General features: G+C 38.4%; 1 protein-coding gene across 1 annotated transcript in view; it reads left to right on the top strand.

Annotated features, from left to right (window-relative positions):
- The window catches only part of ppfibp2b (PPFIA binding protein 2b), a gene marked incomplete in the record, with an annotated part of 133,796 nt that overhangs the window by 58,046 nt on the left and 54,631 nt on the right, over nt 1-21,119 (top strand). Inside the window, 3 exon segments of the mRNA XM_036124677.1 lie at nt 50-136; nt 3,786-3,899; nt 17,527-17,676. Of these exon segments, the coding sequence (XP_035980570.1) occupies nt 50-136; nt 3,786-3,899; nt 17,527-17,676 (351 nt within the window).

Here is a 21,119-nt window from a genome sequence, read left to right as displayed (position 1 = left end):
ACTTCCTATTAATCTGCATGTTTTTTTTTTCTGGTGCATTGTGTTCCAGGTGAGCCTCTGTTCTCCGGCCAACAATGAAACTTATCAAGAACGGCTGCTTCGACTAGAAGGGGACAAGGAATCTCTGGTGTTGCAGGTCAGGTCTAGTGATCTCACACAAAGTTGAACATCTCCTGTTTGTTTTCAAATGGTAATTTAAATCCATAACCTATCTTTCTGGCAGAATTTATGCCCACCTTTGAAAACCATCCCAGCTTGCACAGTCTGTAATCAAGGATCTTCAGATGTTGACGTCGCACATCATGCCCAGACACTTTCACATCCACATGTGAAAACTGACAACTTCCGTGGCAGCTATAAATGTCAAGTGTGTAAGACTTAAGCAGGAGATTATTATAGGTCTCGGAGCTATGCGGCGTCAACAGGTTCTCCATGCGTTCAGATCAGTTTAATAGCCGGTTCAGGCAGCTATGATCTCCACAGTCTGTATTTAAATTCCTCTAATTGAATTTGCTGTTATTAAGCTGCTCCTCCGGCTGCCTTTTCCTGTCTGTGTTTGTTTTGCTCTCTGAAAAGTTTTTTTTTTTTTTTTTTCTCTGATGCACACGCCCGGCTCAGCGACCCCGGCTCACAAAGCTATCATAAAGCCCGTATCTCATTCCTTGCCACCACCTCTCCCCCACATGCACACCTACTTGTTACACATTCCTCATGTGACATCAGCTCTGATTGGCTGATAACCAGGATGACCGGGGCTTCTGTTTCTTTGAGGAAGCATTTAATTGGCTGTTGACAGTTTGTGCCTTTTGTGAGTTTCCGCAGTACGTTTTCTTTACCTGCTTCTAGCCTCCAGACTGCATATGTGAGGTGTTGCTCTGCTTCAACATGTATTTCTCTTTATGGTGGCGGATAATCTGTGTTTAGCTTAAAAACGTCTGTGTAGTTCAATAAGGAACTGTTCTTTTGTTTGTGCTCACCGGAGGTAAGAAGTTGTGCTTTAAACTTCCTTTTTACACTGTATACAGTCCTTCTGAAGGTGTTTAAAGTAGGTCCTGTCTTGCTGATAAGATATGAATTTAATTAGGTACCTGTTATTGATATGTTTCTCTGCTTGGTAGTATCTTAAAACCAGCTAATTTTACTCGCATGCGTTTGGCTCATTGTTAGAAAGGACAGGACCTTAAATCATTTGACGCGCGTTGAGTCAAAAAAGTTGGCCGCTTGACAGGACATTTCTGCAGGGCTGAAAGTCAGAGAGTGACAGAAAATCAGCTGCTGTCAGATGGATTTAGCGCACCTCCGTAATGAAAGAAGGGTTGAAGTGTGTTTGGCAGGAGGTGAATGTGTTGTCTGTGAGATTATAGGAACTGTGAAACGCATTCCTGACTGACAAGTTGGTGAGTAGATGAATGTTGCTGTGGAGTTGAATATTGAGCCATGCCAGGATAGATGTGTACGATTTACAGAAAGGGTGTTGGAGGAACGAGATTTACTGACAGACATATAGAGTGCTTTGTAGAATAATTTTAACCCCTTGAACTTTTTATACACTTTGTCTCATTGCAACCACAGACTTTAGTAGTTATTTCTTGATATTTTATGTATTAGGCCAACAAAAAAGCATGTAACTGTGAGCTAAAAGAAAATTATGTCGGGTTTTTTTCCAGCTTCTCCAAGTCAGTGTTATGCAGAGGCTCCTTTGCAAGCAGTTAGCTGCAAGTGGTTTTTGAGTCTGTCTTTATCAGTATTGTTCATCTAGATCAGGGGTCACCAACCTTTTTGAAACTGAGAGCTACTTCATCGGTACTGTGTCACACGAACCTGTGCTGACCTTTGGACTACAAGTGTTTTTAATGCGTTTAATGCGTTTTTCATTTTTAAATCTATGTAAACACAAGTATGATTAAAAAAGGAAGAGCAACTGAATAGAATAGCATTTTAAATGCGGCTCACTGGAGGGTTGTGCTATTTCTTTGAACAGGCTTGAGGGCACCACATGTTGTCCTGAGGAGCTACCTGGTTCCCACAACCACCATGTTGTTGACCCCTGATCTAGATTCAGTTTTTACATTCTTCTGCTTAAAATTATTCAATGTTTATAAATAGTAATTTTCAATCTTTGTGACAAATTCTCAATTGGATTTAGGTCTGGACTTTAAATAGACCACCCTAACACACCAGTATTCTTTGATCTAAAACCAGAAATGTCCAGTTAGGTGACAGGGATCCATTTGTGGCCATTGGAAGGATTTTTTTTTTTTTTTTTTTTTTTTTTTGTGGACTGCATCCAATGTTAAAAAACGGTTCTTATTTGGTTGATCAGCACAAGTTGCTAATGCAGATTGACATTTTAATAATTCTCTATGGTGTAAGTTAGCAAGGCCTTTGCAAAAAAGATGCATATTAAAATCTTCTGAAAATGTTAGGTACCACAAACGTCCAGTTAATTTTAGTCAAAGTTTGTTTGGCGACACCGTTCTTTAAACTTGAACACTTAAAGCATTTTCCTTTTTGTTGCTTAAAATATGTTTTACAGATTTTGTTAAACCAAGAAAATGGGGGGAAAAAAGCACAAAATGATTAATGTAAAACATTTATATTATATTTTCTGCTGGTAAACCTCCCCTTCAGTCTCAAGTCGTTTGCAGCTTATAACACAGATTCTTCTAGTAACACCCTATATATATATATATATATATATATATATATATATATATATATATATATATATATATATATATATATATATATATATATATATATATATATATATAGATATATATAGATATATATATATATATATATATAGATATATAGATGATTGAACCACAACTTCAATCATCTTTCGATCAGGTCTGATCAGCTTCATTGTCCCTGCTTAGTAATAGCATCCCCACACCATTATACTGCCACCACCATGTTTCACAGTGGAGATGATGCATTTAAGGTGATGTGCATAACTATTGGTTATCCTGCAATGTGACAAACTCCAAGTACTTCAAGGGGTATGAATACTTCCTGTGTTTTGTTGTGATTCTGTTTAGTTAGAAGTGAATGTGAGCCGTTCTATACACGTAGTTCTTAAAGTTGGTGTTGAAATCCCACTGTGGGATGTCCTATATAAAAACGAGTGATTGTGTAATGTTTGTTGTGGCTGGCTTTGTTCTCTTTTTGCCTTTTCAGCATGTTGGTTTTCTTAGCCAATTATAAGTTTAAATGTTAAATGTCAATTTCAATCTGCTTGTTACCATTTTTTCTGATTCCAAAGTCTATGAATTATTGGTACATTTAATTTTATTACGACAATTCAAATTTTTGCTATTCTGTATTATCTTGTAAAGATCGTTACTTTTGTTTCATACTGGCTATTTATTTAAAATAACTATTAACTAGTAATAACTAATAATAACAGTGAACTAACTAATAACCAGTAACTATTTTAGACTGAAATCCTGGTAGCACATGTGTAGCACATGACATTATAAAACCTTATAATTACTGAGCAGTAACTCAACCTGCAAACATATCTTTGTGGAATACATTTTGTTTTATTTTTAGTTAGTTTATAGTTCTTGCACTATTAACTTAAATCACCTGGAGAAGTGCTAGAGGTGTAAATCTGTCACTTGTTGAGCAGGCGGTGCCGCTCTAATTATTAAATACCTTTTTGAATGCTTTAACTAGTTATAGCTGGGGTTTAAAGTAAACAGCCTTGTTATGTTTGGGGTTCTTAAGGAGAAAAATGTAAACGGGCACCACCTTAAAGGATTTTGTCCCCCTAACAGGTGAGCGTTTTAACAGACCAGGTGGAGGCACAGGGAGAGAAAATCAGAGACCTGGAAACCTCTTTGGAGGAGCACCGCAAGAAACTGGCCTCTACAGAGGAAATGCTGCAACAGGTAAAACAAAACAAACAAAAAACATTTCGCTGCTACAGTTTTGAGCTGTTTGATTGAATGCTTGGAGGAACTTTCATTTTCTCTAATATTTAATATTCTTCTATTTTAAATTAAGGCAGTGCTTTTCCTATTGTACGTTTTATAAGTTAACCACGGACAGACCAACTGATATCTTTTACCTTCATCACAGTATTTGGGCTGCGCACAGCTCAACACCACAGTGTTAACCTGCATACTTTGTCAGGCAGCTGGAGATGACAATCACTTCCCGCAAAGCTTCAGCCTGCATGTTTTGTGGTTAAAGCACCTTCTTTTATGCTTTAATAGATGCACTAAATTCACAGCTACAAGTGCCTGCACTAAAACATGCGACTGCTGCAAGTACAGATCTGCTATGACAAACAGAATCCCTGCACTAATAACCTCGATTCAGCTCCACTTATGAATACCTTCAGCTTAAGTGAATTACTTTATTTCTGGGCTCTAAAGATACGGTGTTAATAGTGTGTACAATATTGATATCGATAGACTGTTCAGGGGACAATAATTTTCAAACATTAAGCTCCAAGTCTCATGAATTTACTAGATGCTCTCACCTGATATGTGTGTCCAACATACCAGAGAGGGTTTTGGACTCCAGTTAACGGTACCTTTTTTTTTTTTTTAACAGTAAGATTTTCTAGCATTAGAAAAGTGAAATGCTGTTAGTTTAAATGTTGACTTAAGCCTCGACACAAGATGTAAACAATGTGTGACTGCTTGCCTCACATGCAACCAACTCCTGCAGGTTATGTTCAGACTCTGGTGATATTCCCAGCAAGCTGTGACCTCAATATAGTGGAGATGTCCTTTATGGTTACACTTGATAGTTATTTATCCACAGCGGTTCACCAATCAGGCTGAAGGCTGAGAAAATTCTGCCGCTATACAGAAAGAATGGCACTAGAAGAAGTCACACAGAATGTGCCGTACTCATTAATTAACATTAAGTGCACCGTTTCCACATATCTGCTTTATTTCCAGTGATAATTTTTTTTCATTCTCACTGGATTTTGTTAAGATGGTGATAGAAACAAGTCTGCTTGAAGAGTCTTCCCAAGTGGCCTTTATTCTTTGAAATCAGAGGCCAGAATTGACCCCAGTGCAGGGTTTGGTGCCTGACCTATTTATTTAAATGACAATGTTGGGCATGAGCTTTGCATTTGACAGCTATATTGGAAATGTAGCTGCTGAAACTATTTAACATGTATACAAAGTTTCTGACCCACCAAAAATAATATCTAAACAAATCATTATTCTCATGGCAGATTATAAAATGGTCAGATTAAATGCCTTTTCAGATGTGCTCAGTTTAGCCTGCTTTGAGGTTTTTCTCTATGGCCCATAAAATATTTACATGTAATGTTCTCTATGTAAGACCTTAAAAAGTCCTAATTCAGTCCAGATTTTATGTCATAGGATGTAGAATACAATTGGTCATGATGTGATTTGCATGTTTGTATGTTACCAACTCTTTCATCAGTGAAAGGTGTATATTTAAAGCTATAGTTGGTAATGTTGTAGGGCTAACCTCCACCTCCTCCTTAGCTGAATGGTTCTTTCTATTCGGACCGAATGGCAGTGATTGGTCAGAGTTTTTACATTCCTGTAGCTCATAATGGTCTGATTGTTTTTTTCCTTCCTTTTTCTGGAAGAACCATTGCTGCCAGTATAACAAAAAGTGTTTCTGAATTGGATTACCAACTATAGCTTTATCAAGCTTTGGCTCAAAAAAGAAGTTTCAATAGTGTGCTAAATAAATTAAAAAAATCATTATTTTTGTTGAACATTACGTACATGTTAAACCTAGTTGATACTTATCTCAAAAAGCTCTTAAAATGTCTTTCATTTTAAGTTACTCAAACTCACAGAAACTCTTGGTTTGACTAATTAAACACACTTTCATAGACGAGCTTTACTATGACTGAAAAATAACTTTATACAACTAGATCACAAACAACACGGTCATATCAGTTTTAATTAAAATCTAACATCTTATTTTTGCCAGCTGGTCATGAAAGTTTCAGCCAGGAGTGAAAATTAATAAAAAAGGGAGTGGCAGTTTGTTTTATTGCCCGGTCCAGCTTGCGTTGGCCTCCTTTGACTCTTGTCCTCAGAGCTGAGGTGAGGAAATGTGAATGACACCAGCACAAAGTAGGCTTAACAGGTCAAAGCTCAACAGTGTTTCCTAAAGTCAATTAGACAAAGTTTATCCTCAAATAGATTGAAAATGAAGCTGACCTGTCTTTCCCATCATGGTAACATTGCTGTTAATTTGGGATTTGCATTGTTTTAATGCGTTGAGGAATCAATAAGTTATTCAATCCAAAATATATTTATTTAGCATATTTAAAATCCATTAATGCCAAATTTATATACAGTAATATAAAAAAATCAATAATGTGTATATTTGCTGTAATATAGATTCAAAATTAAGTAAAGATTGTTACGTTGAGTATACCACACAGTATTCGAAGGACATATAATTGGACAAAAGTCTGACCACTAGATGGCAGCAAAGTTCTAACAATCTGATCATTTGTATGTGTTGAAAATGCATCAAGCAACTAAACCAACCCGACCAGCCAGACTGACACACCGTAAACATGGCATATCAGTCTGGAAAGCAGTGGGTAGAGCCCGATTTCAAAGCCAGAACCAGGGCGGGACTAACGGGGTCAGCAGCAACGGATTACAACCAATCAAATAACTACAGATGTGATGCAAACTCCAAGTGAAACACTCTGTTTTAGCCCTTAGAGCAGCTAGTTGTTGAGGTTTTAAAGATATAGCCAGCTCATAAAGTACACAATAAGGGGCATCATTAAAACATTGCTCAGTTGCAGCCGCCATCTTGACTGTTGTGGTTACAGGAAAACTCTAGCGGTCCGCCAGGCTTATGATACGCTGAGGGAAACCTTGTTTTAAGGAAAGTGATGATTTAGAGGCTGCAGATCTTCATGCAACTGTCCTTGGTTCAATTCCTAGCCCCGGTCCACTTAATGCATGTCTTCTTCTCGTTTCTCCCCCTTTTCCTGTAAAGCTGCCGATAAATAAAGGCCACAAGTGGCATAAAATCACCTGCATGGAGTACATCCATACATCCATTTTCTATAACCGCTTATCCGTGCAGGGTGACAGGAGGGCTGGTGCCTATCCCCAGCTGTCACTGGGCGAGAGGCGGGATACACCCTGGGCTGGTTGCCAGTCCGTTAGAATAATAAAGTAACTAAACTAGCCAAGTAAAAGCCTAGATTTTCTGCTCCACTAGAGTTTAAACAATGGGTATTTAAACAGGGGAACTACTAAAAAAGCACTGTCACCTCTGGTTTACAGTCTGGATGTGGGACCCTTTAAAGGGGAAGTCCGGTCAACAAGGAAAAATCAGGGTATCATTAGCTATAACTAAAACTAATACGTTTGTGGTTATTTAATTAACTTATCTTTAATCAATAAGAAAATAAAAACATAAATTATCGTCTGAATCACTGTGTATGGGGGCTGACATTACTGCCCATATTTGGGCAGTAAGGGGCGTTTGACATCACATCCTGGGGCGTGGAAAAGCGGAAGCGGCGACAGCATTTCTCTCCGCTTTCCATGCAAAGTCAATAGGAGCCGTTCTACATAGCTGCAATCATCAATAATTTTTTAGGATTTCCAGAGGACTTCACCGCTGACATTCCCAAGAGCTATTGTTACAGCAACAATGCCCACGTGCATGGCCATCGGATGTTCCAACACAACTGGTAAAAGTAGAAAAAAACATAGCTTATTTCAACTTCCCGATTCATGAGCCACCTGGCTCGGTGCTGGATTGCCAACTTGAACAGAACGGATTTGCCATCTAACTTCTGGCCAGAGAGAAAACACGTCATATGCAGCAACCATTTTGAAGAAGAATGTTTTGAACATGACATGAGAGCGAGGATATTCGATAAGTTATTTTTTATTTTTTTATTTTTTATTTAGAATTTGCGGGGATGGTCACCGAGCAGAGGTGCGGAGGGATACCACATGTGATGTGGTATCCCTCCGCCCCAGCATGTGCTGGAACGCTCTTATATTTTAATATTTATACAATAATATGTGTGTGTGTGTGTGTGCTGCGGCGGAGCGCGCACACACACACACACACACACACACACACACACACGCGCGTGTATACATATATACTGTAGGACCCGACTGAGTTTGCACTGGAAATGGGTACGCTGGATTCCGTCAAAAGTCCGGTTTCTGTCAAGAAACTCTTCTAAAAAAAATCCATATCGCTATCAGATGATGATAGCTCCACAGAACTCTCATCACTGTCACTAAGTACTTCATCACTCTCTGCTTCGTACAGAACACCAGTCGTCGCCATGTTGGAAAATAGTGCACCGTGATAAACAGAGCGTTGAAACTTGCTCAACTGCGGGTTCGCCGAGTGACGTCAAAAAATGGGAGGTGACAGTACTATTCTTGACCAAGATGGATTCCTCCACATAAACATGATTAAATGAAAATTATTCATAATTAAAAAAACGTATAATTTTTTGCACAGTATGTAGTAGTTTTATATTTAAAGTACTTTCAGCAGTTTGAATTCTGATTTTGACCGGACTTCTCCTTTAACAGACCTGGATTTTGGATCTCTGAGTTCTAGCTCAGGGATCATAAAGAAAATGTCTAGAGTGTGTAAAGGTGTAAAAGTTTTGACAAATAAGGTGATTCCATCCAGTTAGGCTGTTAAAAACAAGGATTAAAATGTTTAGCAGGATTCTGTAATAGACTGGACGTTCTTGTAGAGAGGCTAGATGGGCTTTTTCTTTCACGTCAAAAGGCAAGAGCTGGATCTTTAATATCTTTTCAACGTCTTAATGATGACTGATTGTGCTTACTGTAAACTGTGTCTTTGTTTTAGTGAATTGTTATGGCCCTGGGGAAGATTAGATTTACCAACTTTTTTAAACCATTTCTATTTAACACAATGTGCAATAATCCTGAAAGAAGTGACTTCTGCCGCTACTACACCCGGATATATGTCAATACACACGCGTATAAGTCACCGTGAATGTACATAAGACATCCTCTGCCTTATTTCTTTTTGTATTTTCTTTTTTTCTTTTTCTTACCTACTCCTTTTGATCCTGATTACTGAGCCGATGTGACATGTGAATTTCTCCAATGTGAGATCAAAAAAGCCTATCTTAAAAATGATACCTCTGGATCTCTATAAATGAGAATATAATTTAAAAGTTAATTGGGCATTAATGGCCAAGTGTACTGAATCGACATTCGTCCAACTGACAATCATTGAAGCCCTGCACAAGAAGGTGACTGCTCATAAAGTGCTGTAACCACGTATTAATGGAAAGTTGAGGGGATGGAAGAAGTGCAGTGGAAATAGTGGAAAAGCTAAAGGGAGAACTGCAGCATTGAGAGGACTGGGAAAAAAAGTCCTCTTTTTAGGTGGATATTAATTTTGTATGTCATTCGGAGATCAAGGTTCCAAAGTCTGGGGCAAGACTGAGGGGGCAGTGCATCCATGTTTAAAGTCCAGTGTGAGGTTTCCACAGTTTAAGTCACCAAAATAAAAGACTTCAGAATGAACTTAGACTTGTGCCCTAATGACCTGAGACATGACTTAGACTCTTGCTCTGTGACTCAAGTCTTGGTTACAGTTTTTATTTCATGTATGGAAGAGAGAAATGAAGCTCAGAATGATTAGAAGAAAACCATTGAAACCCTATTTAGTTCAAATACATAATGGAGTGGACAATATAAAGACAGGGATAAATGGGTATTAAAGTTGTCATTACACAGACCAACAAAAGCACTTTGATGCCTTCAGAAAATCAACATTAACAGGTTTTAAACATTTTCTAGTATTTATCTTGGAGTATAAATGTCAAAAATAATTTAGCAGATTTCTGAATGGCAAATCAATGAACATTGAAGAACGAAAAGGTAACTGTGAAATGTTCATGTAATAATTTAGGCCTAAGGACAAACAGGTTAGAGGTGCACTAAACGTTGTGGATTTAATGAGAAAATATTTATTTCAGTCGTTTGGAGTCTTGATTGGATTCTGAATCGAGGCGAAGTACTTGAGACTTGACTCGTAAAAGTTACTCGTGAACATCTCATCTTGAAACCTACCGACACTGGCAAAAGCGCCAATAATTTCTTTTATCCCTTTGGTATCGCTGTTTGTGTGGGCAGAAAAGTGGCCTGGCCTGAACCCCATGTAGAACCTGTAATCTTAAGAGGAAGATTAGGGTCACTTGAGCCAACTATGAAGATTATTAAAGCAACCTTGACTTAAATCTTCAGCAGAGCCACCGGCGGAGAGCATGTTACACTAAAGCAGTAATTCATGCAAAAAGAGCCAGAGAGGAAGAGCATACTGTACACTATATGGATGTAACTGAAGGGTATTTATGTTGGTTTTCCTTTCCCCACTTAACATAAACACAAGCAGCAACATTTGGTTATCTTGATAAAATTCTTCTACATACTACTGGGGTTACCATAATACTTTGGTACATATTTAAATTCACTGGGGGAATAATAATCAGAGCTCATGTGGTCACTGAAGTTTTCCTCTGGGTTTGGTGTCAAACTATAAATTGCCAAACCAAATTGCTCAACAGAAGACATTTTTTTCCTGCTGTCAGCATATTATACATTTGTGAGAACATGCTGATGTTGGCTCTCAGCTCAACAGGCAGTAATTATAGTCCAGTGAACCAAAACCATTTTTGCTAATGTCTGTACTTTTTAGGAGACTGGAGGGGGCTTTCAGCCAGAAGTTGAACCATGAAGATGTGTGTATTATCTTTCGTTAATTTTTCAAAGAATCTGCTTATTTTGACTCCTTATATAAATCTGACACAGGTTGGATTGTTTGAACTTGTGTGTTTATTTACATCCACTGTGGTCAAGGTGACTAAAACCACCGCTTGTCTGAGCCAGTTTAACAACAGATCAAGGCAGTTTTTTTTATTTTTTTTCCCCCAGTGGCTTTTCAGTGACGTCAGCAGTGAAGTAAACTCATGTCAGGCTGGACACAAAAGGATCCAAACCCTGACTGCCACCAAATCAGCCCTCTGTTTAAACTCCTCAACGGGCTCTTTGTCCTCCTTGTTGTCAACATTGGGAGTAGGACTGCCCCAGCTCCAAAATAAAAGGCCATACCGACAGTGTGACGCTTTCTATAATGTCCCCTCGCTTCAATTAATAATTTCTGGACTTGTGTAGCAATGCAAAATACAAATTGACAGTCGATTACTCACATTTCTGCTGTAATAAATCCTTGCAGTCAGTCATGATTTGAGGCTCTCTGGCTTTAGCAGCGCTGATATGCGGCTGTTGTAGTGGTTTACACGCAGCGGCTAACGACCGCTGATTAAACACCTAAAGTGATACGAGATGTTTGGTAAAGACAGATTAAGGTGTGGAGACTGATAAGGGTGGTCTGTGTCTCTTGTGTGGTATTTTGTTGCGTCTTCTCTAGCTGTTTAAATCCATGTTGCGTCTATGTAGAAGGCAGATTTATAAGATTTAAAATGTGCCGACATGTGTCCTTTCTCTGCTGCATTCCTTCTATCTGTTGTTGCAAGTTAAAATAAGGCTTTAGTGTAATGAGGATTATCCTGGTCTGCGATGTACTGCTGTGATAAATCCAAATATTCCCATGACTGATAACTAAATACCGTTTGTAAAGTCAAAGCCAGCACCTTTTGAACCCTTAGCATGATGTACAGTTTTTTTTCCAGCTTTATGTGCAATACACAAAGAAAGTGCCTGAAAAAGAGGGGATCTAGAGCGGTTGTCTTAACTTACGGCAATCTCTATAAGCATTTATTCAATATTATTGATGCCAGACCTCAGTTTCCTCTTTTAGTTCACTCTGTTAGGCCTTTTCCATCGTCACTGGATAACACGAGTAAAAGTATGTAGAACACTTTTCTGAACGTAAACTTCTGAGACTGTTGTTACCAAATAAACTGAACATTTGAAAAAAAAAATAACGCCAGAGAATATCTACTGTAGAGTGAGATGTTCAGACGAGGTGAGAGGGGGAAAAACACATTTTTAATCTGGATAGTTTTACTGTTTTTAGTGGAAATTCACATTTCCACTAAGTACTGTGACTGTGAAGGGTGACACAGAGAGAGGTTGAACACTTCAACTGTAAATATAGGGGTAAATTAAAGAAATGTGTTGTAAAATAGATGATGGCATGATTTGAAAGCATATGAGTGATAAAACTTTAGTGTAAAACTGTTGGTTTAGAAGACACAAGACATTTTAAACTTCTGGATGGGTACGGTTGAAGGAAGCAGCCCTGACATTGGACTCTGCAGTACGTGTTACATTGCTGCGTTTTTGTGTGCCCGTACAGAATGGTGTGTTCAGGGATAGTATTTGCATGAGCACAGGATGTTACTGTGCACAAGTTATTCTTTTTTTATTCTGATATAATTACAAGTTAACATTCTAGATTTGGACAGACTAAATGTAATAAGTTCTGCATGATGTCTAGAGCTGCACGGTAGCGCTGTTGGTAGCAATGTTGCCTTGTACCAAGATGGTCCTCAGGTCCTTCTGCATGGAGTTCGCATGTTCTCCCCATGCATGCATGGGTTCTCTCCAGGTACTCTGGCTTTTGCCTCACAGCCTCACAAATAAATCAAGGAACAATATGCTACATTTCTCTGTCTTTTATTTTCTGTTGGCATCACTTTCTGATGTAGACAAGGCATTTCAATCTTATTCCTTAAGTCAGATGTTTTCTTTTTGAGGAATGCCTCGGCCGTTCAAGACCTTTTGATCATTTCACGGCATCTGGTGTGTTTATGGCTGAAGGGAGGACAACTGCAGCCTGACAAAACAGATAAAATTGTTGGATGTGTCGGTCCTTTATGCTCCTGTGTGCATTTAGTGCAGTCTGATTTGTGAAGGCAGAAATAAAGCAAATAGGAGCAAAAATAATTGCAAAACATAGTATTGACCTCACTGCTTACTTTATTAGATACTTTTGCCCAACATGTGCCTGTTCTTCTTTGCCATATAACTCAAGCTCTATAAGCTTGGACGGTGAACTTCTTTCAACTCTGTCCACCGATTTACAAATAGGAATTTGGTCTGCACTTTGACTCGCTCATTCTAACACATGCATAAGTTTTCATCTAAGCCATTCAACTGTAGCTCCGGCTGCATGTTTCAGCTCATGGTCCTGCTGTCATGTGAACGTCTGGCCTAGGCAGAAGTATTTTGCATCTTGTCTTCCATTGTTGGCCCGTGTTTGTTATCATTCATCTCCCAACCCCAGCTGCATTTATACCACAATTAAATTACATAAGAGTGACCCACAAGATGACTTTCGGTACAATACGTGGCGCTGGAGTTTAATTTGGGGTGTGAGAGTAAATGGAGGCTAAATACGTAATCGTGCCACACTTTTCAGATTTGTATTAATTTGTTTTATTATTTAATTTTTTTTTGTCAGTCTAAAAATCTGCAGCATTTTCATCAGGTATATTTGTGGCATTGATGATTTATTAGCTGGTGCGCCAGATTTGGTCCAGTGACTAGTTAAAGTTAAACTGGGATGTTTTATTTGGGTTCCAATAACTGCTGACATTGGTTAAGTGTTAAACTGCAAACCAACAAATGGCTAACTTCATTTAGGTTTTGTCAGCATCTTTTGATGAAACTGGAGTTGTTTTAATGCGGATCTTTGTAAGAACATTTACAGACTCTGCCTGGCTGAGAGACATTGTTCCTCCACGCTCAGTCTTTCCTTTTTCAGGTTTTTTGTGATAGAAGTAAACCAACTAGACTAGTACGAAACGGTTTATCGTTAGCAGAGGCGATCCTCCCACATGTTGTCATATGCCATTTCCCAACTAAACTGCTGTTCTATAACCTTTGTACATGCTTTAGCAGTGTTGTAATGCAGTGATATTAACAGGAAGCTAGACCTCCACACAACCATCTGAGTCAAATTAATTAGTATGTCTTCAAACAAGAACATCATTAAAGTCCCAATCTGGTAACATAGTCCACCTAATTAACCACAACCAATTGTTACGTCATAATTTGAAATTTACCTTTGAAGACACACTTTTAATATTTTATCGGCTTGTTCAGAGTCTTGAATTTCCTTACATAAAAACTGTTATAGCTGAAGGAATTAGAATAAATTAGTCTCAGAAGGCATAGCTGTATGAAAGATTTTTTTTTTTATTGAACTAGGTCTAAGGATGGATTAAAAACAAGCTTTTTCATAAATTATATATTTCGATGTTCATGTGCTTAAACTGTAAAGAAAAAAATGACTTGGAGGTGTAAGTAATAAAATGTTATCTCACTTTTCATAAGTTAAAAATTATGACATCTCAAAGCTGTTTTTTCTGCATGTATTTGTTTGCTTTCAAGTTTTGCTTTTTAAAATTCAAACTGCATACATTTTGTTAAAGGGAAGAAAAATAAAACCTTTGTGTGAGCTGAACAAATCTAAAGGTTTTTTAATTTAGAGGTTATTTTAGCTTAATCATTTTAAAATACACTCTACTCCAAGTTCCCTTCTGTTTTAAACCAGATGTGACTGATGTGATCTCCACCATATTTAGTCATTTTATGGTTTTAAATTTAGAAATAACCTTTTTAGAGCCCAGATTTTGACATTTCTGTCTGTCACATTTATTTTTGCTTGTATGTAGACATGGCCAAAGCCTCTTTACGGTGATTTCTAATTAGGGGTATAAGTATAAGGGATATGAAGGACATGATCGTTTGGCACTCGTTGCTTTTTATAATTTAGTAAAAGCAAATGTCAAGCAGCTGAGCTGTGGCCGACCACCACAGACGTCTGATAAATTACCTCCAAATATTGCAGCTTATCCCTCTGTGATGTGACGCTGGTGTTGGATTGCAAGCTGACAGTCAGCTGCCATAACTAAGCAGATTTTCAGAGCCAGAGTAATTATTGGCTTTTAAGCGTCTGTCTGTGTGGCTGCAGCGTTGATGCAACTTGTTTACTGCGTCCACTTGGAGTGAAACTGTATCCGTTTGTGGTCAGAAAGTTTTTGCCTTTTAAGCTTTTTAACACGACTTTTGTACATTAAGCATGAAAAAGAACAGAGTTGAGTTGATGATGGATTGAAATTATTGCAATATCGAGATGTGCAACGTAATTATGCAGTATGGTACTGCAAATCTTTCTCATTTGTAATATTTCCTGCTATCACTTTCTCAGTGCCGTTGGCTTATTTGTCCGATCGAATAGACCTGAACTGTTTCTTACACCTCACCACTTTCAACCCCATCATTTCATGTGTGATGCGTTCATGGAAATGTGTCCCTTGAGTATGGTTAAGCAGCCGGTTTAATCAAAATATATAATCCTGAACCCTAATCTTTCTGGCTGCTACTTTTTTGTCTTCTTTTCCTCTTTCTCACAGAAGCAATGGCAGTAATTTGCCAATCTGTATTCTAACTGCAGCCTAAAAACCTTGCTCCTTCCTTTGGCCTACCAGCAACCAGTCCAGCCAAAGCTGGAGTGTGTCCTCTTCCCTTCCTCTGAGCTCCATTTTGTCAAGATAACACACTAAGTAAATCTTTGATGTACACACAATATGTGATGCTTGGGGTTTTAACTCCTATTTTTGTCCAAAGACAAAAAGTTAAATTTAGTTGCTTGCCTGAATCTCAAATATTTGTAATATATCTGAGCTTCGTTAAAACAAAACTACCTTTATTTATTTGGTTAAATAAATGCATCACTTTTGAAAAATTCTTATGTTACCCATTCATGTGTAACACTTAAAATAGTTTAATGGCTACTATGCTGACGTGTCTGAGGGTAAGACATTTAACCCGCTTTCCGCCTCCTGTGCTGATGATCCTGTGAATGGGGAGTGTCATCTTAATGTCCTGTTAGTTAGAATAGAAAAGTTTATTCAGAATTTAAAAATACAGTAACAGCAAAGAAAGTTCAATTGGAAATGAGATGCAAGATGAATAATCATATAACCGACTCAACATGATCGATCTTTTTAAATATACCAGAACTAGACATAATGTATAACATGAATTCAACTATCAATGATTGTAGACCAGAACTTTTTAGCCCAGGGGTGTGAAACTCATTTTGGTTTAGGGGCCGCATTCAGCTTAATCTGATCTCAAGAGGGCCACACGAGTAAACTCATTGCAAGATTAAATAGAACTAATAAATGTGGACTTGTTGTTGATTTTTATATTTAAATGAATTTCACTTTTACACAATATCTTATGAATAACCTCAGCGTTTTTAAGAAAAGTATGTGCAATTTCAACAATACTTTTACTCAGTTAAACATTTACTTATGCATTATGCATAAGAACTGATCACAGTGATTGTACAATGTTGAAAAACATTTATTCACATTTTTTGGAACTTAAAAACACTGTCCCGCATGACAAAATACATCAAACAGATAAAAATTAAGAAATTATTTAAAATCAATTTTCCACATCTGAAGCTCAGTGCTACCATCTGCTGATTAAAACACAGCGCCCCTCGTGGACAATATAGGAACTGCAGATTTTCAATTAAACTAAGTATATTACATGTTTTTTTCAATAATTATTTTTATCATTCTCTTTTTATCTCCTCTTTCTTTCACCTTTTCTTTTGATCTTATTGTTCTTCCTTTCCTCTCCTACTTTCCCATTGTAGTGTCCATATCATTTGAGATATTCCCTGCATGAATCATAATAAAACTATTCACATTCATAAATCAAGCGGAGCACTATGGCAAAAGCAGTACTGCTCCACTTGTGAAAGTCAAATCTGATGAGCTCTTTTTGGCATTAAGACAAGTTCATTCTTATTGCCACATTGCCAGACAGGACACTGGATAAAAAAAAAAAAATTTTTTTTTTTTTTTTTTGAATAATGATAATACATTTAGCCAGCGGGCCGGACTAAATTGTTCGGCGGGCCGGAACCAGCCCGCGGGCCGTATGTTGGACACCCCTGTTTTGGCCCATCCGTACTTTTATTCCACAAAAACCTTGTAACCTCATATTTTCTTCCCAGTTTCTCTCAAAAAGTATTTTGAACAAGATGACAAGATTAAGATGTTTCGTCATCAGTTCACAACTACTCAAGCTTGAATTTAGAAAAAGATCAGAAGAGGAACTGGAAGTAGCTTGGATGAGGAATTGAAAGCTGAGTCATAAAAAACAAAACTTTATCATGCTCAGGGGACTCTACATCTCTTATCTGCCTCTTTTTCAGACATGCTTTCTTTTCCACTCTCTGCCAATGGAGGACGGTGATATTAATAGCCTGCAGCAAGTCTGTGTGTGCGTGAGAGCATGCATATTTAGCTTTGTGGGGTCTTTAGCCCCCAGCCAGCCTTCTCTTAGTGTGGGAAGAACATTGTGCTGAGTGGAGTTATTCAGTCCCTGCATGTATGTAGTGTACAACATTTTCTGCTACTGGGTCCTGCAAAAGCAACAAACAAGTTTTTTGTTTGTTTTTTTCCCCCCCCTTCCGTGTGCAATCGAATCCACATTTGTTTTTGTTTTTTTTGTTTTTTTCCAGGAGCTGATGAGCAGGACTTCTCTGGAGACGCAGAAGCTGGATCTGATGGACGAAGTGTCCTACCTGAAACTGAAGCTGGTAACCATGGAGGAGACGCAAACCAACACGAACCCTCAGGATCCCACAGACACAAAGAACAACAAAGCCGAGGTATGGAATGTGCTTGTCCTCATACAATGTTTCTTCTTCTACTCAAAGATAACCAAAAGTGCTTTTTTTTTTTACTCTAGACAAATTCACTTGTGGCATAAAAAACAATACTGTATGCAAAACAAGGGGCTTTTTAGCACAGTTTATATTACAAACATTTTTTTTCTTATTTCCACGAAAAACAGGTGGTAGACATTAAGCCATGTCTAAAACCTGTTTATCAGAATACAATCCTTCAAAGACATTTATTGTAGCATCATATTTGATAATCTTGTGGGAATTGATGCACTGTTGTTTTTATTTTTTATTTTAACAGACTTCATCACTTTGACAAAATAACTTGTTGCGCTGTCCAATCTGGGTATTGCTTACATAAAGTTTCTATATAAAATCTAAAATAGCGTGGGTTAAAGAACGGCAGAAGACATCAAAGCTGTCTACAGCTGTCTTAACCAAGTTAGGCTAAATTACATCTAAAACTCCATGTTTTCTTAAGATTATTTAAAGATATTTTTCATACTAGCTTGCAGTGTTGTAGTACTCGAGTCCGAGACTCGAACTCGAGTCCGAGTCTTTAGCTAAATTTAGAGACTCGTGACTTGACTTGGGCTTGAGCACTGATGACTCGAACTTGGACTCGGACTCCCACATTCAGATCATTCTGACTCGGAAATTGAGAAAAAGACTCGACTTTTTTTTATCATTATCATTAGGCTATAATTTTAATATGTCATTAGAATATTATTTGGTGTATGATTTTAATATCTAAATGTCGTACCGCGCACGTGACGTCACCATCTCATGAGCAACGCCCCTTGCCGCTAAGGTTGGGCAAACAGTGTGAGAGCGCTCGTAGCAACCAGCCGTTACACATGCAACAGATACAACGATAGGACCGACTTTACAGCTGTTAAACTTTCACAAGAGGATGTCCAGGTGCCCATTTTACTGGTAGAACTGTGGAACAACATACCAACGTTCAGCTCAAATGATGGATTGAGTGTCGAGGGCTCGAAAAGACTGGAAAACTGGCCAAGTTGATAGAAAGGTAAGTCGTTGTTTTTCTCCTGCTCGGCGTTCATGGCGTCATCGGCCGTTTTTTTTTTTCTGTTTGTAGTCACCGTCCAGGAATCGGTATACATTTTCCGGCCCGCCGAACAATTTAGTCCGGTCCGGTGGCCAAATGCATTATCATTATCCAACGGCTGTATCTCCTCGCTGCATCGACCGATCCACACCAGATTTGTTGTGAGTCATGGGGGAACGCTGCCGAACGCGTTTGTGGGAATCGCCCGGTGGACGAGCGAGGAAAATGCGTAACAGCATCTGCGGTGCCGGCCGGCGGTGCGCGAACCCCGCCCGCCGGCGGGCCTGCCGGAGTGCGCTTGGCTGCGAGGGCCGATCGACGCCGCTTGCGGCTTTAACATCCTTCATATGCGGCCTATCAGCGTACCTCGAGTCGCTGTTGCGCGTTCCATAACAACAATGTTTAAAAACCATGGTTAGGAGATGTCTTAGACTTGGAAAAATCAGTCGTTTTACCGAGTAAAACCAAGGGTAACTACAGCGAAAGAGTTATTAGTGCAATGGAATGTTACTGCTTCATGTCATACATCACACGTCAATAGTGACTCGACTCGGAGTCGACTCGGATGAGTAGTGGACTCGACTCGGATTTTTTTTTTAATGACTTGGACTTGACTCGGACTTGAACACTGGTGACTCGAACCTGGACTCGGACTCGAGGCATAGTGACTTGACTACAACACTGCTAGCTTGTCTTACCTTTAAATTCCCACTTCATTCATCTAGTTGGCTTTAGTGCTTTTTGGTCCCAGATCCAGCTGCTGAGGCGTCAGCAGAGAAGGTCTAGTTAAAAAGAAAAAAGATTTTAGTTGGATTATGGTTAGCAAGCGAGGAGTCAGTGATGCGACATCAATAAATCAATATTTTACCCGGTACATGGGTTTCCTATTGAGATCAAAAACTGAATTTTGGACAGAAAATGTTCTTCAAAGTAGCCAAACTTGTACTTGCTAGATGCAAACAGTGTGAATTAGCTTTTAACCCAGTTATGCTCTTTGTTTTTAACCCTTTTTAGGACTTTGTGTTTACTGTTGTCCTAAGAAAACAGTACACGCACTTCTGAAAGGAAACAAAGTTTCAAACTAAATGCTAGAATGCATGCAGGGGAATAAGTGGCCTTGACTGCTCCTCCTTATCCCTTTACTGTTACTCACCTGTTGGCTTGTGGCAGATTGTCTCAGGGAAGAGGAGCATGACTGTTGCAATACGTATTTATTGTTAACAGAGTCTGAATTTGTTAGAAGCTTGTTGAATTTTAGCTGGTCAGAGTTTAGTAGCTGCAAAATAAACTCAAGATATGATGAAACAAAACCAAAAATCACACGTCGGTGTCAGAAAGTGCAACTCCAAAGTTTAAATGTTGTTTATATTGCTTACAGTTACACCCAGAAATGTTGAATATGTCATCTATCAACATCATTGGCATACTAAACTGATGTTTTTGTTTTTTTACTTATTTTTCCAGAGTGGAATTATTATTTATTTTACTTTTTTTTTTTTTTTTTTTAGCTAATTGCACCTCAACATTTTCCTTTTGCAGACATCCACACGTTTCTGGCATCACAACGTGATATTTGACCATCCTTTTGTAAAGTTCCTTTAGTTTTGTTGGTCTCCTGGCACAAATGTGGGTTTTTTGACTTAGTCTACAAATTACTGATGAGGTTTAATCTCATTCTTTATCTATCCCAAGACCCTTCTGCTGAGTGTTTGGTTGGAACACCTAACACTGTATAAGTGTTAATTTCAAGTACAGATGAAGAATAAGGAGGTAGTTCACTCTGTAAAAAAATAAAATAAAAACACCAGTAGCAGTAATTAAACTTTTAAATAACGTTAGATGAACTGGTTCCAAAGGTTTACCATTTGATTCAAGTGTAACAGCTCAGGATATTGTTTTGTTTCCACCAGAAACTCTGGAAACCTTGCCCCTTAACGTTCATAATCAGTCATCGCCCTACAGCACTTTGCATTGTCTTTGTACTGAAATGTGTTATACAAATAAATTTGCCTTGCCTTGCCTTGCCTTACCGGTTTTTGGTTTCCCACTAAAACCAAATCACCCGTAAAGGCTTTTCCACAGGTCTACGCCAGCAATAAATGCAACAGTGACTTGAGCCCTTATCAGCTGATGAACGACCCGCTCTTTTGTCTTGAAACCATCATGCATGCAATGTGAATGTAACGAAAACATTCCAGCCCTGTGTAAAAAAAAAAAAAAAAAAAAAAAAAAAAAAAAGTTACTGGCACAGTTAGTGATGAGATACAAATCTAAGCACTGAAACTCTCCGACAAGCCAGAACACACCAAACAGTCACTGCAGATGCTTTCAACAACAGCCACAAGGTCCAGTGTAC

The sequence above is a fragment of the Fundulus heteroclitus genome, chromosome 2 (assembly GCF_011125445.2).
Source record: "Fundulus heteroclitus isolate FHET01 chromosome 2, MU-UCD_Fhet_4.1, whole genome shotgun sequence".
Taxonomy (NCBI): Eukaryota; Metazoa; Chordata; class Actinopteri; order Cyprinodontiformes; family Fundulidae; genus Fundulus; species Fundulus heteroclitus.
Note: the sequence above shows the minus strand (reverse complement) of the source record. Positions and strands in the feature narration are given on the sequence as shown.